Here is a 19,490-nt window from a genome sequence, read left to right as displayed (position 1 = left end):
ATTGTATTTGTTTTTACATTACAATATGTTTGTGTTAAGAAAGAAATTTGTGTGTATCAACCTTGTTGGCAAATATAAATTTGATACACATCTACATTCAATTAACTTCTAAATTAAAATTTAAATATCCAGCTATTTGAAATCGTAATACATAACGTAATAAATCGGAGACTCGTTCGAGATCAATTATAACACGTAACAACACGAACAGCAGTTATTATTCTGCTTAGGGTTTTATAAGGTATGTTATATTTTGTAAGTAGTTATTTTGCTGTTATTTATTATCTCATATGAACAGTAATAGGACTTACACTTGCTGTGGTCACAAAATATATGGTAGAATGCATTCTTTAAGTCTTTCTTTAGCTCCTCCACATAATAACTGTTCTGTGCATTATGCCACGAGCTCTTTTCTATTAATCTCAATATCCTGTTTCTTTAAGTATTCGTAGATTGTTGCTTTTTCACTCTCTCCTGCTATGTGAAATAAAGTTTCTGTGTACAGTCTTATAGCAAGATAAGCACATTCCATTTTGTCTACATTCCTGCCATAAAAAATACGCTCCATAACTTGTCTACGTTCATATGAATCACCATCACCAATAATTTTCTTATACCAGGGCTTATGCATTTCTGCTGACTTTTGAAATATTTCTGCACTTATATGAGATTCCACTGCACAAGAGAACTCGTTCCAGTTTCTGTAACAAATATGCTCAATTTCTTTTCCTTTCTTTGTTGCCGCCGTACATACACACAAAAAATATTTCAACAATTATAATAATATATTAAACTTCATCCATATCCGTATCACTAGCCTCTATAGAATGATGTCCTTCTTCACAATCTGCTGCATAAGTTGTTTATGAAGCAGTGCTTCCAATTCTTAAACAATAAAGAATAGAATAATTTGGTTTATTTAGTATGTTTATAACTGAACTTGGAACATCAAAACAATATCGGTTTGAAAGAGACAATCTGTATTAAAATATTGGATGTGATTCACAAAGGTAAAAACTCATTTTGTACAACTTACTTCTTTAAATCAACATGGGTAAATAAAAACTACAAGTGTTGAAATATAACGTCTGTCGTTTGACATATGAACTTTAATAAATTACAATGAAACGGATACACATTTTTACATGCTGAATATTTATCTCGCCAACATTTTTCTTCACACTTCTGAAACGTGTATAAGCCCAAACACGATACGTTCATAATAGACCACATTTCTTCCAATTTTGAATGTTCAGCACCTGTGGCAGTGAAACACAAAGCAACAGAAACATTAACCACATGATGTTCTTCTTCTGATGCATTACCTGTTTAAATTGACACATTCTTAACACGCTGCTCCCCAGTAGCTCAGCGGTATGTACATCTGCGGACTTACAAAGTTAAAAACCGCGTTTCGATACCAGTGGTGGGCAGAGCACGAATAGCCCATTGTGTAGCTTAATTCAAAACAACAACAACTTACCACGTTTAAATGTTAAAATACTTTTCAGTTCTCACGGTGAAATAAAGAACATTGTTTTTTGGCAATGAAACGAATAGTATGATAACCTCCTCGCTTCGGTGATGAAATGTCCAGTTTCAACAATCCAATTTCCTAGGTCAAGTTCTTTCATTCCATCACACGGTTGTCTTACTATCACATACGGTAGTTCCTGGTTATCATTCAAACTGAAAAGTAGTAGGAAATATATATATCCAACAAGGTTGTCTCTCAACTTAATAGTAGACGAAACATAAACAAACTGTGTTTAAATATTGCTATATATGCATTAATTTACATTTTGATTCATAAACCTGTACCTTTCTGAAATGAAGTCTGATGTTTGTGAGTTATCAGGTTTATCTGTAAAAATCCTCTGCTGCATCTGATAGAATTCTTTCTTCTGTAATACTTCCATAAATGTTTTGCGGCTCGTCTACCTTTGTTTGTTTGTTTTTTGTAGTGCTTTTTTTCTCTAAAAAACACCCACGATTACTTCATTTTTGTTTTCAACTGTGGAAATTTCCTTTTGTTTTAGTCATGTTTCCAACACGTATACCAAGTACAAACTGTCAATATGAAATGTCTATTTTACTTCAGATTGGCAATAAGTGGCGGCTTACAACGCTAAAATCAGGAGTTAAATTCCCGTCGATGGACTCAGCAGATCGCCCGATGTGGCTTTGCTATAATAAAATAAACAAACCATTCTTCAGTCTCCTCTACGCCACCCACTGGCACAGCTGTATATTCGCAGACTTAAAACGCTATAAACCGGGTTTCGATATCTGTGATGAGCAAAGCACAGATAGCCCATTGTGTAGCTTTGCGCTTAACTACAAACTAACCCCTATTCAAATTTATTTATTGTGCTTGCGTAAGTGTACATACATATGTATGTATTTAGATATATATATAATGACAAAACTAGAACTCGTCTTAAACGCAAGATTGTTTGAGTAGCCCAAAAGTTGGCGGTAGTTGGTGATGACTAGCTGTCTTCCATCTAGTCTTACAGTGCAAAAAATTCGGAACGGCTAGTGCAGATAGTTCTCGTGCAGCTCTGTACGAAATTCAAATAACCAAGTCAAACTAAGCACCAGATAATCATCGCAAGAATGTTTCTTTCAAGACATGAGTAACAAATAACCTATTAGACAGTGTCGCTATTTATTGATCTAAACGTACAATAATAAATGTATACAGAATTATATGAAAAAATGTAAAGTTATGTGTTATTTAACCCTGTATTGATCAGACCCGATGATCAATGACAAACTGAAAATGTTGAGTTAGCTGCCATCTATGCTACTTTATGTGAACTAAGCGTCAATACATTTTCTAAGGGCATTTTTAGTTCATCTCTTTTACAAAACATTGTATGAATTAAAATGATTTATTATTTTAAAAGTAAATCATTAAATATAAGTGAAACAGTTACCTTGTAGATTTGAATCTACTTATCATTGGTTTTATTTCATGACGTCCTGAAATTACGATAAAATTGCACGTTTACATAAAAAAAAAATATTAAAATTATTACACTGGAAAACCACAATAAAAAATTACCACTCATATATGACAGTGAGTAACTGTGTATAAAAATAAAAACTTTACCACATAAATTTTATGTAATAACTTGATTTCACGTTGAGAAAGTTACTTTTTCAAACTTTTATTTGATAAAACTGTCACATAAATAACCTATATTGTCATTTCAAGACAATTTTATTTCTCTATCACGAAAAACATACATAGCATCTTTTCAATACTCGTAAAAGGCAGAAGAGAAAAGTTCAAAGGTAATATAGTTGTCATTGTATTAAATTATTAATTTTCAAAAGTTACTTTTCTTAGTATTAGAATTTGTAGTGTTAATTAATACCGATCAATTCGAAGTATGACTTGTGTTTAAATCTCAAAATAATGTACCACATCTTGTTTACTTTAAGATTGAATAAGTTTTCACGTTCAGGGATACTTATCTGATAGAAAACATGTAATAAAATTATCTGTTTATTAAATACCACAACAAAGTGTTTAAGAACAAAAATGTTAATAAACATGAGCGAATAATGTGTAAACGATATAAATATTATGTACACGCAAGCAAGTATAGCGTTTATATGGCACTCTTAGACTTAAGCGCAATTCATACCATATAAAACAAGTTAAATGTTTGTTTATTTAGCTGTGGTTCCATATTTCGTAATGAAAATATTAAGTTATGCCTATGGTTATTTTGTAATCACATAAATATCTCTTCAAAGAATTAATTTATGGAATAAATGCTAGGTGTGTGTTTTCTTATAGCAAAGCCACATTGAGCTATCTGCTGAATCCATTGAGATGAATTGAACCCCCGCTTTTAGCGTTTTAAATCCGAAATCTTACAGCTGTACCAGCGGAGGACGAATGCTAGGTCAAATCGATTTTTAGCATCTGCCTTTTAAGAACTAAGAAAATATTATAAACAAGAAACCTATTACAACGTTATGGTAAGGCCAACCATTCCAAAGAAAATACCAAGGATGTATCGAATAAAAACCCATGATACGCACCTATAAATCTTCTTTGTCGAAAATAATATTTATTAAGCATATTTCGCCTTATTTAACGACCATTAAATACGGTTTTTACAAATTCGTATTAACTGCAAAAATGATACCTGTTGGTATTGGAATCCACGTTAAAGTGACTTGTTATGTGAGCTATAACATAGTACTGTCTCCTTTTATACATAATTTAGAAAAATATGCATTTGATATAACTATCTTGAATGTCAATGGCCTTTTCGATATTTCAGCTGTGTATAATCTTCGAATTGTCTTTTTAACTCTGCTTTCTTATGTATTAAGGTTCAATTTTCTTATTTTACTTCTGATATGTTTCAAGATGTTTCTGTTCTTTTGAGCAATCGCGAAAATAAATTCTATTTATTGTTTCAATTTACACTCAGCAAGTGGTGGTATAGAACAAATAAACCAGAGGTCGATTCAAAGTTATCTCCAAGCTGGTTTCGACTGAATGACAACCATATTGTATTTTTTCAGTCTAGTTATTTTAAGTAAACAAAGCAATAGATTGTCATTTTCTAGTAAATACATGTGTTTTTGTTTTTGTTTTTAGTTTTGACGGTTAAAATGATAATAACTTAATATCGCTGATAGAGAATTCATTACAAAGATTATAAACAAATTTCACAAGAATCAGTTTTTACCCATTATTATTTATCCATAAATCAAAATAATTTTAACATTTTTTATTTGTATATAGATAGAAAATGAAAGATAATTTGCAATATCTCAATTACTTTTCAATTATTTTAGATAATTTCAAAGCAAATATAAGGTCGCTTCTCAGTGGTACAACGTTATGTCTGGGGACTTATCGTATTAGAAATCGGTTTTCGATACCAGTAGTGGGCAGAGCACAAATAGCTCTTCGTGTAGCCTTCTACTTAATAACAAACAAAATCGAATGCGACGTGAAGGTTCCGATTAAAATAATAATATTGTATTTATTGCAACAATTTTCAACCAAGTAAACATCTCTTCTGCAATACCCATTACAAAGCAAATGAATATTTCGAAACACTGTTTTCTTATACCATCGTCTGGTGATTCTTTGAACCAATAGAATACATTTTTTGTAACGAATTATAAAATTACGCTTTTGATATATGCCAAAATTAGAAAGATTATAACCATCCGAACGCAGGTCTGGTTCTTTTACGCATGCCATGACCTTTACAAGCAATGCATTAAAAATCTAATAAAACATCATTATTATGAATATACGTTAATAAAATTGGCAGGAATACCTAAGTCATAACTCCAGGTTGTATAATGACTTTTAATTTAAAAAATATTTAGAAAGGTATCAATCTCCTGTGTCACTTGAAATTTCTTTTACAAATTTTCTAGCAGTGAAAATAGGTTAGTGAAGTTTCCAACATTTAATTACAAGCAATAATTTAAAACGAAAACGTCCTACTTTCATTATTTGCTAAGATATCAATAAATTTATCAAACTACCATAGAACCACTTCTCTTTTGTTTGTCTAACATTCGAGATTTCTCGATAATAAACTGTAACATGGCTGATAGATAAATTTATAACCAATTGAAAGAGCACATTCGTTACTAAATGAATCCATATCTTGTGACTTAATGTTAGATGTTCAGATGATTCTCGTCTCATTATCTTTGTGGTACTAGTACAATTCTACGAAAATCTTTCTAACCTATTTATAAAATGTTAGATCAATTATTGAAGTTTCTGAACCATCTATTCTATCGACTGATGTATATTTTGTTATAAATAGTATTTTTAAAACAAATTAAATTATTTTGGATACCCAAGTTTATGAAACTTATCAAGGCTTACATTAAAATATCAATTTTTTTTACTTGAGTGCAAAAGATCTCCACTACACAGTAAGAGCTACAAATCCTTGTTTTCACACATGTAGTTTTTATTGCTATATATTTTTAACAAAAGTAATTTAAAGGAGAAAATTATAAACTTCTCAGCTTAACGTAGTAATAATAGAATAAAATTAAAAGGTGTTAACCTTAGATTGCCCGATGCGACTTTACTATAAGAAAACATACACTTGTAAAAAACGATGGCACTTCCTGCCGTGAAAAGCAAGTTTTTCTTTTTAAAATTCTTCCAGACATATATATAAAACGGATGATACTCTACTTTAAGTATATAATTAGATTTGAGGGTAAGTTGATAGAGAAAGTGATAAGTAACAAAATTGAATCAAGAATACGTATTTTCCATGCTTGGTATTGCTGGCGAAAAAAAAAAAAAAAGATCAGAATAATTGGCTGAAATTCCCCATTGCGTTTGCTTGGTTATCTAGGAGACACACTGATGCACTATATTACCAAGTTTGTTTGTTTTTATCTTTTACCCGCAGCACATTTCAATTTTGAAAAGTTGTAAAAGACAGAAATAACATTCATACAATCATTGTTGTCGACCATTCTTTGTGTTATGTTACCCAAAACTGCGGAAAAAATATAATACTACTACTCCATAAAAGTAATGTAAACACCAGTTGTTACAACTAAAGAATAAGAGCTAAACACTAAAATGTACAATACAGTAAAAAAAAATTCTTACATTTTAATTCATATTATACGCACAAAATTGTCACACGAAAACACGCCAGAAAATAATGTATGCTTAACCGGACACATATTAATCTAACTTTCACAAGTCTATGGTAGGATGGTTAGGGTGCTCGACTAGTAATCTGAGAGTCGCGGGTTCGAATTCCCCTCTCACCAAACATACTCGCCTATTTCAGCCGTGGGAGCGTTATAATGTGATGTTATAAGAGTGAGCGGTGAGTAGTGATGACACCCCTCTGGTCTTGCATTGTTAAATTAAGGACGGTTAACGAAGAGAGCCCTCGTATAGCTTTGCTCGGAATTTCGAAACAAATAAATAAACAGACATGAGTGAGCTACTCATGTATTAGCATAGTCAGTAATAGCATAGGATAATACAGATTATTAATAAGTACAATAAGTTACAAATGCATTTCATAAGGAATATTTCTGGATTTTCATCTCTGCAATCTCACTCTTCTGTTTTTATATGCATACCAGTCTAATTTATTACTTCTTTATTTCAAATCAGCTTTTACATGTAGTTAACAATTTACTTGCCTATTTTCCACTTGAAAGACTAATGGCGTCTCTACATGAAATATTAGTTCATAATCTTTATGGATAGTGAACGGAAATTCAAAAATTGGTTAAGAGTTTGTAATTGTTCCGTTCGTGGCGCCTATTTGTTGTTTTTTTAAAACTAAGCAATTGTTAGTTGACTACTATAGAGATTAAACCATGTAAACATTAATCACTTCGGTTAAAAAGAGTGACTATGCATTTTTTTATTATTATTACCATTATCGTTTATTCTCCAATTACTAACAAAATTGTTTTTACGAACAAATGTAGATCAGTACGCGAGTACCAATACAATGAACGCTTGTCCTCGTTAAATTTTCCGTGAACGAGCATTACTTTTCAGGATAGTCTTGAGAAGTTGATATCTAATAACGTTGCATATAAGAATAAATAAAAAGGTAAACTAATCTGTTCATCTGATGTTCGGCTCTTTTCCGCCTCTGAACCTTTTTCTTATTTCCTTTTGCATGGATGTATAAGCAATTATATACCCTAAATTCGAACACTAACTCTAAACAATATCGTAGTTCAAAAGAAAGAAAAACGTTTTGCACACTATTACATATTGCAATTTATTTCGGACAAGTCTCCGATTTATTATTACGTATTTTAATGTATTACTATTTTAAATAACCGGAATTTGAATTTGAACTCAACAGTTAATTAAATGTTAATATGTATTAATGTCATTTGCCAACGAGATTGATACACAATTTCCTTTTTAGCACAAATATATTTTAATATAAAAACATGAAGCAATACAATTTATAATGACGTTTATTACTAATAGTTATTACAAATAATGGTTTGTACACAACAGTTTACAAACTTAAGAACAATACTGAGTTTTGTATCCGGTCCAGAACTGAATACTTTATTGATGGCTCAGGCCCAAGACGACTAAATTAATTCTGTGTTGACATTGTTATACCTCGCTTAAGCTAGCTATCTGCCGTTTCTTGATTGGCCTCACACTGGTACAAGCTGACTCCTTCCAGCAGATATTTAATGTTCTCGTAGAAATACTAACGTCCGAAGTTACTCACTGAAGTTGAATGGTTTGTATCTTTTGAAAACTGAAAATGTTCTTGGTCCAATTCTATATTTAATAATATTTAGCAGATTAATAAACACTAATCACAATTATAGCTTCCTAAGCCTCTAGCACACTGACCGTAGCTGTCCAATAATATTCTCTTCTTAGCGCGTTACCTTTATACAAATCACGCGAGTCTTTAGAACCTTCAACAAAATTCGCTTGGCAACAATGATCTAACGCGTTTTCGTAAACAAATATTGCTGCTTCTCACTTTCAATAATTTTCGACAAGTTTCGAGAGCAGGCGGGACTCGTGCAATACACAGTCAATAATATACGTCACACAAAAAAAAGAAAAATATACAAAACAAGCATAGGCACTAAAATAAATATACAACAGTAAATCTGCTACAACACATCACCAAAATCAGATTAAAACCATCTGTATATATGTATCGTGCGATATAAACACGTAAAATTACATCACACACTTTAAAATTACGCAGGAAAATTATAACGAAGAGCAATATAAAGAAAGGTATAAATAAATATGTAATAAGATAAACTAAAATAACTTTTAAAATCAGGCCTCTTGCACGCATCTTTACTTTTGTGTTATATATTCAGCTCATATCATGGAAAATTCTGACACTATCTTTATGAACAGAGGAAAGGTTATAAGCACAGATGTCGATTTCTTTTCCAGAAACAATAATCACAGTGTAATAAAAGCCTTGCTGTCAAAACGGCTTTGTGTAAGATCGAAACCGATTTTTGTTGAAAGAAAAACACAGATCTGGACTATATACCAATACAATTTTATAGCATAGCTAAACATTATTGTTTAATTGCAAAAACGTTAACACTTATAGACACATAAATACATCCACGTAATTTACTGATGCGGCTGTTCATCTATAATTTTAAGCATGCATAACACCTTATATTTTATAGAAACGTTATATTCTATAATCCACTGAACGTATGAAAAGACAAACATATACCTATGTATCGAAAAAAACATTTCTCCAACTCTTAAACCTAGACTGAAAAAACAACAGTTTGTATCGAAAATATTAGAAGAGAGAGCCGTATAAGACATTATGTTCTTAAAAGTCAATATAAATGTTCATATACTTTGCCACTTGTAAAGAATTACTAGCAAAGGAAGGAAAGCTCTTTTCGAACAAAGTTTACTGACTTTGATGTATTGTACATGAATAAGTACGATTATGAGCAATACGCTACCGAAAGCAGGCAAAGCAATTAGGAAAACCTCTTATACCTCTGAAACTGAAAATATGTATTTATATATATTTAAACAACTCCACAGATAACTGCATAAACACTTTCCGAGGTGGTAAGTACCGTAAACTTGCTTAGAATCATATAACAGCTGTTTATATATATATACAGTGGAGCGCCGTTAAGCCGCGGTATTTGGGGGGTCAACCTGCTTAACCGCGGCTTAAACCTTTGTGACTGAAAAGCCGAAGTCGCCAACGGCTCCGCCGAGGAGCCTCATCCGGACCGTTGCGTGATCATTATAATATTAATGTATAGACTATTCAGATACAATTGACAAGTGCCGTTTTAACACAAACGACCAATGCATTGCGATGGTTCGCTTTTCCCCTTTTTAATAAATAAAATTTACAACACAATTTTGATTAAGATTTATTAATAATATAAAGATTACAATAAAAATAAACCTTTTTATTGTAAAATTTCGTCTTCCCGTGTTACATGCGGGCCGCCATTTTAAATCTCGTGGTAGCGATATTGCGCAGTTGCATAAATTATTAAATTTTTAATACCGAATTTATTAACTGGCAGTTAAACAATAAGAAAAAAAAAAACAAATAAAATACATTTCAAACCATTTTATTTCACATTTTTAGAAAAATAACAAATATAAACAAAAAAGTTAGTTTCATGCTGAGTTATTACATTTGAAATTCTTACGAATATATACGAAACCACATTAAATTTTTATCCACTTTTTACATTATTATCACAAAAATTTTATTCAATTTATTAATTTGAAAAATTACAAATATAGATAATATAGTTCAAATACAGTTTATTTCTTGGTAAAGTATTAACTTTAATGTATGAAGAGGTGTGATTCGGTAACAATGGCGGCCTCCATAAAGCTGACATAGAGAGCGGATAAGGTAGATTAACGGTTGATTTCTATTGTAATATATTTTATTTATTTCCCAAGTTAAAGCAAATCCTTTTTAAATATCCCCTTGAAGTTATAAAGCCAGGATTAAATTCGTAAGCCGCGTTTTTACACGTTCTTAAATTAGCTGTGAGCCGCGATAATCCTCGCTCACATCGCTCACAAGACTTGCTACAGCGGCTTAAGCGATTTTGAGGTTTACTGGTCCGCGGCTTAATGGCGCTCCACTGTACTAGCGAAAAGCCCGTCAACAATGACGGGGCAAGTACTATCATCCCCAACCAATAGCATACCCTAAGCTTACTTTTCTTAACTAACTGAAATAAATCAGTACAGCGAAATCAAGCTTGACCAACAAAGAGGCAGAAAAGTGTGGCAGTCAAACATCGGCAAAAATGCACATCATTCATGAAATGAATCAGTGACGTATTCGTAGAATAATTATCGATGTAAATCAGTAAGTCTAACGACTTCCAATATATGGAGAATCCGATGCGTTTTGGAAACTCTACAGTCCTACGCTGTTTGTTATGTCATATCGTTCAGCAACAAAACTATGTCCATGCAATAAAAGTATCAAATGAAACGTATAAATATTAAAACTGGAAAAATAGTCGTTGATTTCTTAACTAAAAGTCTCTGCTGATTAAAGAAATTTGTGATATAACAAAAATAGTTTAATTTAGAAAATATTTAAGTGTTAACGTCTTTAGGCTTGTTCTACCAACACTAACTACACTAATAATGTTTCACAACACCCATTCGTCAAGGTCCTCCTGCACCCGTGTCTCTAAAATGGGCAGACACTGATCGAACTATTCTATATGGATAAATGTTTTTGGATTTTACTGCTCCTCTTATTTTGTAAAATTAAGATTAATCAAGCATGCAGTTTTTTTTTTTTTAATTATATATATTACAACAATAATTGTAATGCATTTCGAAAGGTATTTTTCCTTTATCAAGTGCTAAATTAATAGATTTTGATCTGTGATCTATGATCCTCTATGCAGATACAATCTTCAGATATATAAAAATCTTTATAAAATATATAACATCCGGTTCTATCCAGAAGAAAGAGGTTTGTGAAATTTTCGTTATTCGCTTTATATCCAGCTATCTAAGAAACCACTTCGGAAAGTATAGTTTCCTTAAGTTTCCTTAACGTGAAGGAAACTTGTTACTTATTCTAGTTTCAAACGAATATTTGCATTTTTATTTATCGGTTCTTATTCAGTATGACAAATTTAAATAATTTCACATAAGAAAATTATAAATTAAGAATGGGGGCACCAGTAAATAAGGAAACAAAGTAGGAATGGGGGCACCAGTAAATAAGGAAACAAAGTAGGAATAGGCGAAATAACATTAAAACCCTTGGTGGTTTATGACACAATGCAACATTAGAGTGGGAGTAGCCATAATTTTGTTCATTTCCACTTCGTGTACTTTTTGTAATTTGGTAATTGTTCAAACTAAGTAAAATGTGTATATATTTAAATTTCTTTCTCATAAACTTTGTTTCAGCAACCAAGTATATATATATATATACATGTATATAATAATTTTTGTGACCCTATCGAAATATATGACATCCTAAGGGGGATCTTTGGTGTTGGAAGCAGAACAGGAAACTTCAATTGTCATACTTTGCTTATGACTGGTAAGGGGTGACCTAAAAGTATAATATAGAAATCGTTGATTTTTCAACATTTTTAATTTTTTGTTGAGTATTTTAAAAGGATAAAACACAATTCAAGTCTATAACTGGTTCAAAGTAAAACACGAAGTAGTAATGATAAGGCTACATCGTGTCAAAAACCACCAAGTGCTGTTATATTGCCCTGTCCATTCCAACCTTGTTTCCTAACTTTCTGGTGCTACCATTCCTATTATCCAATTTTTATTAAACTTCTTTTTAACTTGTTTTATATGTTTTTGGTACTAATTTTCAAGAGAGACTGGGCTCTAGACCTAACCTTATCGTATCTTTTCTTAGATCTATCTCTCGACATTTGCTAATATCTTTATTATAATTTTTCTTCCATCTAGCTAGAGTGGCAGCCTTTTCTGTGGCTATATTGATGGCTCACGCTTCTTTCACATACTTAGCAGTACTGTTTCTAACCTTATTCTTGCAGTAATCCTTTCTTCACCATGACAAATACATTTAAAGTTATCAACATACGATTTTCTCCTTCTTCATTCGTTTTGTTTTCTTCAAAGGCATATTTTGAAAATACACTGTTTCAAGAACAGCTTTAGATGTCAACAGCTCACTCTTAGTTTGAAAACAATGCAAAGGTAAATTACACAACTCATCGTTCTTGTTTTCTGTCCATACAGCGCGAGTAAAGTCGTGTGAGATATCGTTAGTGGTAGCATTCGTCCGCATGTAGAAGACTCATGTTTTAGGTGCTAACTGCTATGATAGAATAAATTAGAATTGCTTTGTCCAGCACAGAACTTTCGAGTGAGATGTATAGAACTTAAAACTTCGCTTTCAAAGGTTAAATAATATTTAAAACCCAGATCTAAAGCATCTAAGTAAGTCATGTTTTTCTTATTTAATTGATACATCTTCAAGCTGATCACGTAGCGCGTATGCTAAAGTATTCACGCATCGGCACAAGATTTAAGGACTAGTTACTTGACAATTCATAGAGCGTGAACGTAATAATAGACTAATATGGCTAGTAGTATATTGTTAGTTTGTTAGTAGTGTTGCAAAATAGTTATTTTTTATTACTTCTTATTACCGCTTTTAACCAAGTTAGCGTAATTTCATTACAAAAATTTAGATTTGCATAAGGTGATGGCAGGAGAATGCTATGCCTTTCCAACAACATCAGTCAGTCAGTTAGATTGACAAATTTGTGGATTTTACTCTACCGACTACCTCAAGTGTTTTGCTTTTTACTCTTTACTTGATATTTTTACTATTCAACAGTAAAGTGCTTATAAACTTTTGTTTAAGTGCTGTTTACAAAGGGTTTGCACATCTGGGCCATTTCTACTGTAAGTACCGTTGTACTTATGATACACAGAAAGCATCTCTCAGTGAATTTATATAACAATCTCTGTATTTTAACTTATTAGCTCTAATCCATTGTAATACACAGAAGGCATTCTTTAGTGAAATTGTGTAACAATCTTTGTATTTGTACGTTTTGTTACATTTAAGAAAAAGTTATTGGAAAAAGAACTAAGCTTTTTCTTTCATTTATTTTGATGTAAGTCAAGTATTCATTAACGTTATATCAAACATATCTCTTGTTGCAAAAGGATTTTTTTCCCGAGCGTCTGAATCCTATCACTTGCATTTATCGTATGGATAGTGAATAGCGAATACGATATAACAAAATTTCAAACATAGCTCATAAATCGCCAGCTTAATCGATTGCAGCGGTGCTGTAACAAATAACATATGTTATCATAGCTAACATAAGTTTTAATACGTAGGTAGATACTATAAATCATTATTGAGGTTAGTACACCCTTTGCTAACAGTTTATAATTCAAAAATTATTATACCATCAGTATTTATACCCATGTTAAATTTATTATGAAACATAAAACCAATCTATGATTACATATATATTACTCTCCTTTTCCCAACAACTAGAGTTCTTATCTGTAAAAAAAAAAAAAAAATGCTATTATTATTATGTTATATGTTAAATATCTCATGAAGCAACACACTCAACAACGGACCTGCTTCTATACTGAAATACAAATACTTAAAATATTTCGTCAAATTAAATATCATGACAAATACAGTGGCTAACAGAATTACAAACAACAGTTTTTTTTTTTCAATATCACGAATTAAATATTACTTAATTTATAAACAAATACGTCGTAAAAGCAATACATGTGTGTAGTTTTAGTCTGAGAAAATAATAAACCATTCGAGAACAATGTGTAACACATGGTTTAGTATGTAGATTTCTTACCTGATACTTCTTTAAATACCCTAAGCTTAGTAGCTGAGATTGAATCTACGACTCTGGAAAAGCAATGTTACTGATGTCTGGAGTATGGACACTCATCGCTTTTGCTTCATCACTGGGTAATGTCATTATACTGGTCTTAGTGTAAGTCAAAAGTGGTTCACATGAGAAAGAAGATTGACTAGGAAGTGCCACTTTGGGATCAATACATAAACTTGAATTTTGAAGGTTTACGTCTTCTAAGGACTTGATGAGAGTAAAATTACATAACTGTGCTCCAGGTTCAGGTGCATCATTGGATTTCAAAGAAACTATAGTTGAATATGTGACTTTACATATAGTCTCTTCTTTGGTCATTCCTTGTAAGAAATTAAGATCTTCACTTCGAACTTTCACTTGTTCTTCCCCAGACTTCACCATTTCATCTTCCAACATGTTTCCATACCAATAACAAAGGCATCTTTCACAATACCACTTTTGCTGTTGGTAGCATTTTAAAACCTTTTCTCTTCCTATGATCAACTTTATATCAAGTTTTGAATCCAGACTTCTTAGCTGTGTCGAATGGTAAGGACTTCTGCTATCAAACCTGTGATTAACAGATTGTTCTGGAATAAAATCGCCGAAAGTAACCGAATTACTGGGAAATACTCTTATTTGACACCTTCTTGGCTCCTTTTATCATCTAAAGAATGATCACCGCCGAGTGCGATCTTACTTTTGTAAAATGTGTGTGTGTGTTTTCTTCTAGCAAAACCACGTCGGGCTATCTGCTGAGCTCACTCAGAGGAATTTTGTAAAATGTAATTGTTTCACTTACGCCTGCACTTTCTCCACTCTTACACTCACCTGTGTGGTCCAGCAATTCTTTTTCAAATATTATTCCCTGCTTCCTTTAGAGCATAGCTGACAAGAACTGTTATTGATTCCTCTAACAAAATCACAGTAGCTAAAGCATCTGTCAGCTGCAGAAGTCCCAACTTTCTGAAGAAGACTTGTTTAGCTAATCCTGGCATGCTTTTCGTTCAGTTCAATATATCACTGTCTTTAGCAGTGGAACGATGAAGTTCATTTTCTAAAAGAAACTAATAACATTTTAATAAATTACTCAACTGCTTTTTGTTCTTTCGTGTAAATTTTTGTATCCCAAATTTGAAAGACTCTAAATGAAATTGCTCTACTATTTTTATCTTTTCTGAGATTTAGGTCGGGAAGAAGTAAAAGTGTTAATGTTTTCAACAGAAAAAAACATACAAAAACTGTGATACCGTAAAATGTAAACTCTTATTATTTGAATATGTATCAGAAACTAAATGTTCGTTTTCAAATGCAAGCATTGCTTCTTTGTTGGAAGTGAATACATTTACAAACTCCAATTTTCTTTCATATATGAACCGGCATGGTCAAGTGGTTAGGGCGCTTGACTCGTAATATGCGAGCAGTGTGTTTGAAACAAATGTGGAGGCGTTGAAATGTCGGTCAATCTCAATATTCATTGGCAAACGAGTAGCCCAAGAGTTGCCTTCATTATAGTCTTACACAGCTTAATTAGGGACGGTTAAGCGCAGATAGTCCTCGTGTAGCTTTGCACGAAATTAAAAACAAATGGCCTGTTCGAATGCTCATCACTCACACAACTATATTGCTATGATACATGTTTAGAAACACAGAATTGCCGATCAGATTATACAGCGACGTTAAGATTGGAAAAGCTACTGCTAAAGATGAAATAATATTTTGGAAATACATTAGCGGAATTGCTTTTACTAATTGCAAAATACATTTTATGAGCTGGAATCACGTACTTGCACTTATCCCGTACGCCTGTCATGGTCTTGGCTTTTGTATTTTTTACAAATCCACTACTGTCGTTATGACAACTCTCTTAAATCACGACGTTCCTAATATCCGAGTTTGATTCGGTATAAAAGTTGAAACATACGAGGTCACCACTTCAAGATGTGAAGTGCATATATAATAGCACTAAGTAGCTAAAATATTTTAAGCTTTAGGCTTACCAAAAGGTGGATTCAGTACTGTAAGAACTTTACATAGCAAGTGCACTGCAGCAGCTGTTCAACCTTTTGCTCAGTAGCTAAACACTACAGTTGATACCGTGCTGTTGACTCCCATTTACACAGTATCTTCAGTTGCATCATGAAACTGTTGGAGATGAACATTACATTTACACGTTCTGATAATGCTGGAAGTTCTATGGGCCACTGAGCACAAGACAGCCGGAGCGCCCTGCCCCACCCTTGTACTCGGTCCTCTGTCCCATCGATGATGATGCACTAATTTATCATGCTCTACAGATATACTTGAGTGATTTATGTTGTTCACTCCTCCTTTGCGGTACTTAATTATTGATAAAGGTTTTTAAAGAAAGCAGAAAAAATTCGTTAAGATAAGTATGTTGTCATAGAAACAGTTGGCTATTTAAGGGTAGCGGTAATGTTTCGTGTTAAAACTAAGCGGAAGAAAACACGTATTATAATGCTTGCATTAGTTGTTTACAATTTAACCAAATGTTCATTCTATTTCACAATATTGACAAACTTTAAATAAGCTCTTGAAATATAGAGACGTATTTACTCTTATATTGATTGTTATTAATATTGTAGCAACACTTTACCAAATGAACGGCATAATACTGTTATACAAGTATAATATAAACTTACTCTAGAATTCTATCTAATATTAAATAAAACTGTTTAACAACTGATGCTTATTTCGCATGTTATTCGTGAAATTGATATATAATTTTGCTTCACTCAATGTCTGAATGATCATAAAAGCGATATTTATAAAACACGATAAAAATATTTGAGAATTGGAAACTATGTCATTTCACATAATATAATACAATCGAAGCATTGCTCATAAATAACATTTTACTTTATAGTGAAGTCCTCCAATTGTTACTGTGATTAGACAATTGGCCTGGCATGGCCTAGCGCGTGCACTTCGTAATCTGAGGGTTGCGGGTTCGCGCCCGAGTCGCGCCAAAACATGCTCGCCCTCCCAGCCGTGGGGGCGTTATAATGTGACGGTCAATCCCACTTTTCGTTGGTAAAAGAGTAGCCCAAGAGTTGGCGGTGGGTGGTGATGACTAGCTGCCTTCCCTCTAGTCTTACACTGCTAAATTAGGGACGGCTAGCACAGATAGCCCTCGAGTAGCTTTGTGCGAAATTCCAAACAGACAATCTTCAACGGTAAAAAAGTTAGCGGTGTGAAGCCTGCCAAAAAAACTTAAGAAAACTGCCAAAAACAAACAAACAAACAAACAGATTAGACAAATAATAATAACTGAAACTCCTATTTAAGATTAATATTTCTTATAAAAAACATTAACGTCGAAGTACTGCTGAAAAAACGGGAACTGCAATATAAATCTTTACTTATAATAAAATGCGAGTTAGTAACTAAATCAACAAGTTACCTTACGATAAATGCTCGTTCCTTTTATGCATAAGCTAAAGTCCTCTTCTCACCCATTTTTCAAACGCATGAGCAAAGTAATGTGCTAAACACAGTCACGCGGAAAAGGAAAAATGTAAAAACAGGTTTTAAAGACACTGTACCTCTATTAAACGATGTCAACTCCATGCTCATACCAACATTTTTCAAAATGCAATTCAACCGTTACGACAACCCTGATTCTATTTAAAGATTTAATGTGCGACAGGAAAGTACGTTCTTCTGTACTTATGTATATATGAACCACTAGATGGCGCTACATTTGACAATGACGTCAAAAATATAGCCCACACGCAGAAATTGTCACGAAGACACGCCCCCTGCTCTACGGCTTTACAACGCTATAATCAGGGGTTCGATTGCTCTCGGTAGACTCAGCAAATAGCCCGATGTGACTTTGCTATAAAAAAACATACACAAACACACACACACACGAAGACACGATATTTATCTTCTCTAGTAGTTTAGCGTACAGAGTTTCAAATTTTAGTGTTTATGATTTGCTACAAAAATTACACTACGCATTCTGAGGCCGAATACGCTAACGGTCTAAAGCCAATATTTGATTAATGTGCTCCAAAATCTTGCGGTAAATGGTGTTGACTAGCCGCCTTCCCTCTAGTCTAACACATCAAATTATGGAAACAATCTGAGAAACTCCTTTTGTATCTTTGCGCAAGTGTCTGAAACAAACAAAGCCACTGTTTCCGGTTTCGTAAACAACTACGCTCCTCGCGCGAAACACACACTCACCGACCCCCACACAGTAGACGTTGTATCGGTTGAAAGAAAAGAAAGTTGCCATGGAAACACACAGTACATTTTAAAACGTAAAATATAACTTATGGAAATTCATGATTTGAAATTTCTTTAATAACGTAAATATAATATTCTTACATAAACAATAATTTCATGTATTCTTAACTATGTTAAAAAAAACATGTCCCAAGTGGCACAGCGGCATGTCTGCGGATTTCTAACACTAGAAACTGGGTTTCTATACCCGTGGTAGGCAAACTACAGAGACCCTGCTGTGCATCTGTGTGCTTAATTTCAAACGAACAAATGTTAAACACAGTCGCCGTTATGTCTGATTTTCGAAGTACAATATTACCTAACAAAATAAGTTTGCGTTTAGTTATTGAAAAGTTTATGTACACTTAGTAAATTTACGCAAAGATTGAATACATCTATCATTTTCACCTTTATTTTTTGTTTAGAATTTCAAAACTGTTAATAAAAATAAAATATAACAATTTCTTGTTTTCATATTTGAAAACGATAGTTTAATAAGACATAAAATAAAGAAAAACGCTTTACTTTTTGAAAGTATCAGCATCACAAATAATGCATGATATAAGGTGTGAACAGATTTATTTTGGTTTTGGTTCCCTTAAGATGTTTTTGTGCGTATATATATATATTTAAGAACAGAAAAGTAATAACTGTTTAACTGTGCACTGTTCTCACTCCTCGTATTGAAGCACACAGAACACTGTCACAACACGAATATCGTGACCACACAGTATCACCATATAACTAAAAAAAGTATGAACTACGATAGTGACCCAAAATAGGGATCGTAATGAATCGTACAAAACCGTAAGAGAACGTTC

At 32.7% G+C, this 19,490-nt stretch overlaps 2 protein-coding genes across 2 annotated transcripts in view; both read right to left on the bottom strand.

Moving 5' to 3' along the window:
• The window catches only part of LOC143253191 (uncharacterized), a 36,921-nt gene extending 18,927 nt beyond the window's left edge, over window positions 1-17,994 (bottom strand). Inside the window, exons 1-2 of the mRNA XM_076506625.1 lie at window positions 17,837-17,994; window positions 14,398-15,469 (exon numbers count right to left, since the gene is read on the bottom strand). Coding sequence (XP_076362740.1) covers window positions 14,443-14,829 — 387 coding nt within the window. The 5' untranslated portion in view covers window positions 14,830-15,469; window positions 17,837-17,994 and the 3' untranslated portion in view covers window positions 14,398-14,442. The remainder of the gene's footprint in view (window positions 1-14,397; window positions 15,470-17,836) is intronic.
• The window catches only part of LOC143253190 (rho guanine nucleotide exchange factor 17), a 164,886-nt gene extending 146,414 nt beyond the window's left edge, over window positions 1-18,472 (bottom strand). Inside the window, exon 1 of the mRNA XM_076506623.1 lies at window positions 17,979-18,472. The gene's annotated coding sequence lies outside the window, so the exon portion shown is untranslated. The remainder of the gene's footprint in view (window positions 1-17,978) is intronic.
• Window positions 18,473-19,490: the final 1,018 nt, after the last annotated feature.

Source organism: Tachypleus tridentatus, chromosome 6, assembly GCF_004210375.1.
Source record: "Tachypleus tridentatus isolate NWPU-2018 chromosome 6, ASM421037v1, whole genome shotgun sequence".
In the NCBI taxonomy this organism is placed as follows: Eukaryota; Metazoa; Arthropoda; class Merostomata; order Xiphosura; family Limulidae; genus Tachypleus; species Tachypleus tridentatus.
This window is presented reverse-complemented; position numbering and strand designations above follow the sequence as displayed.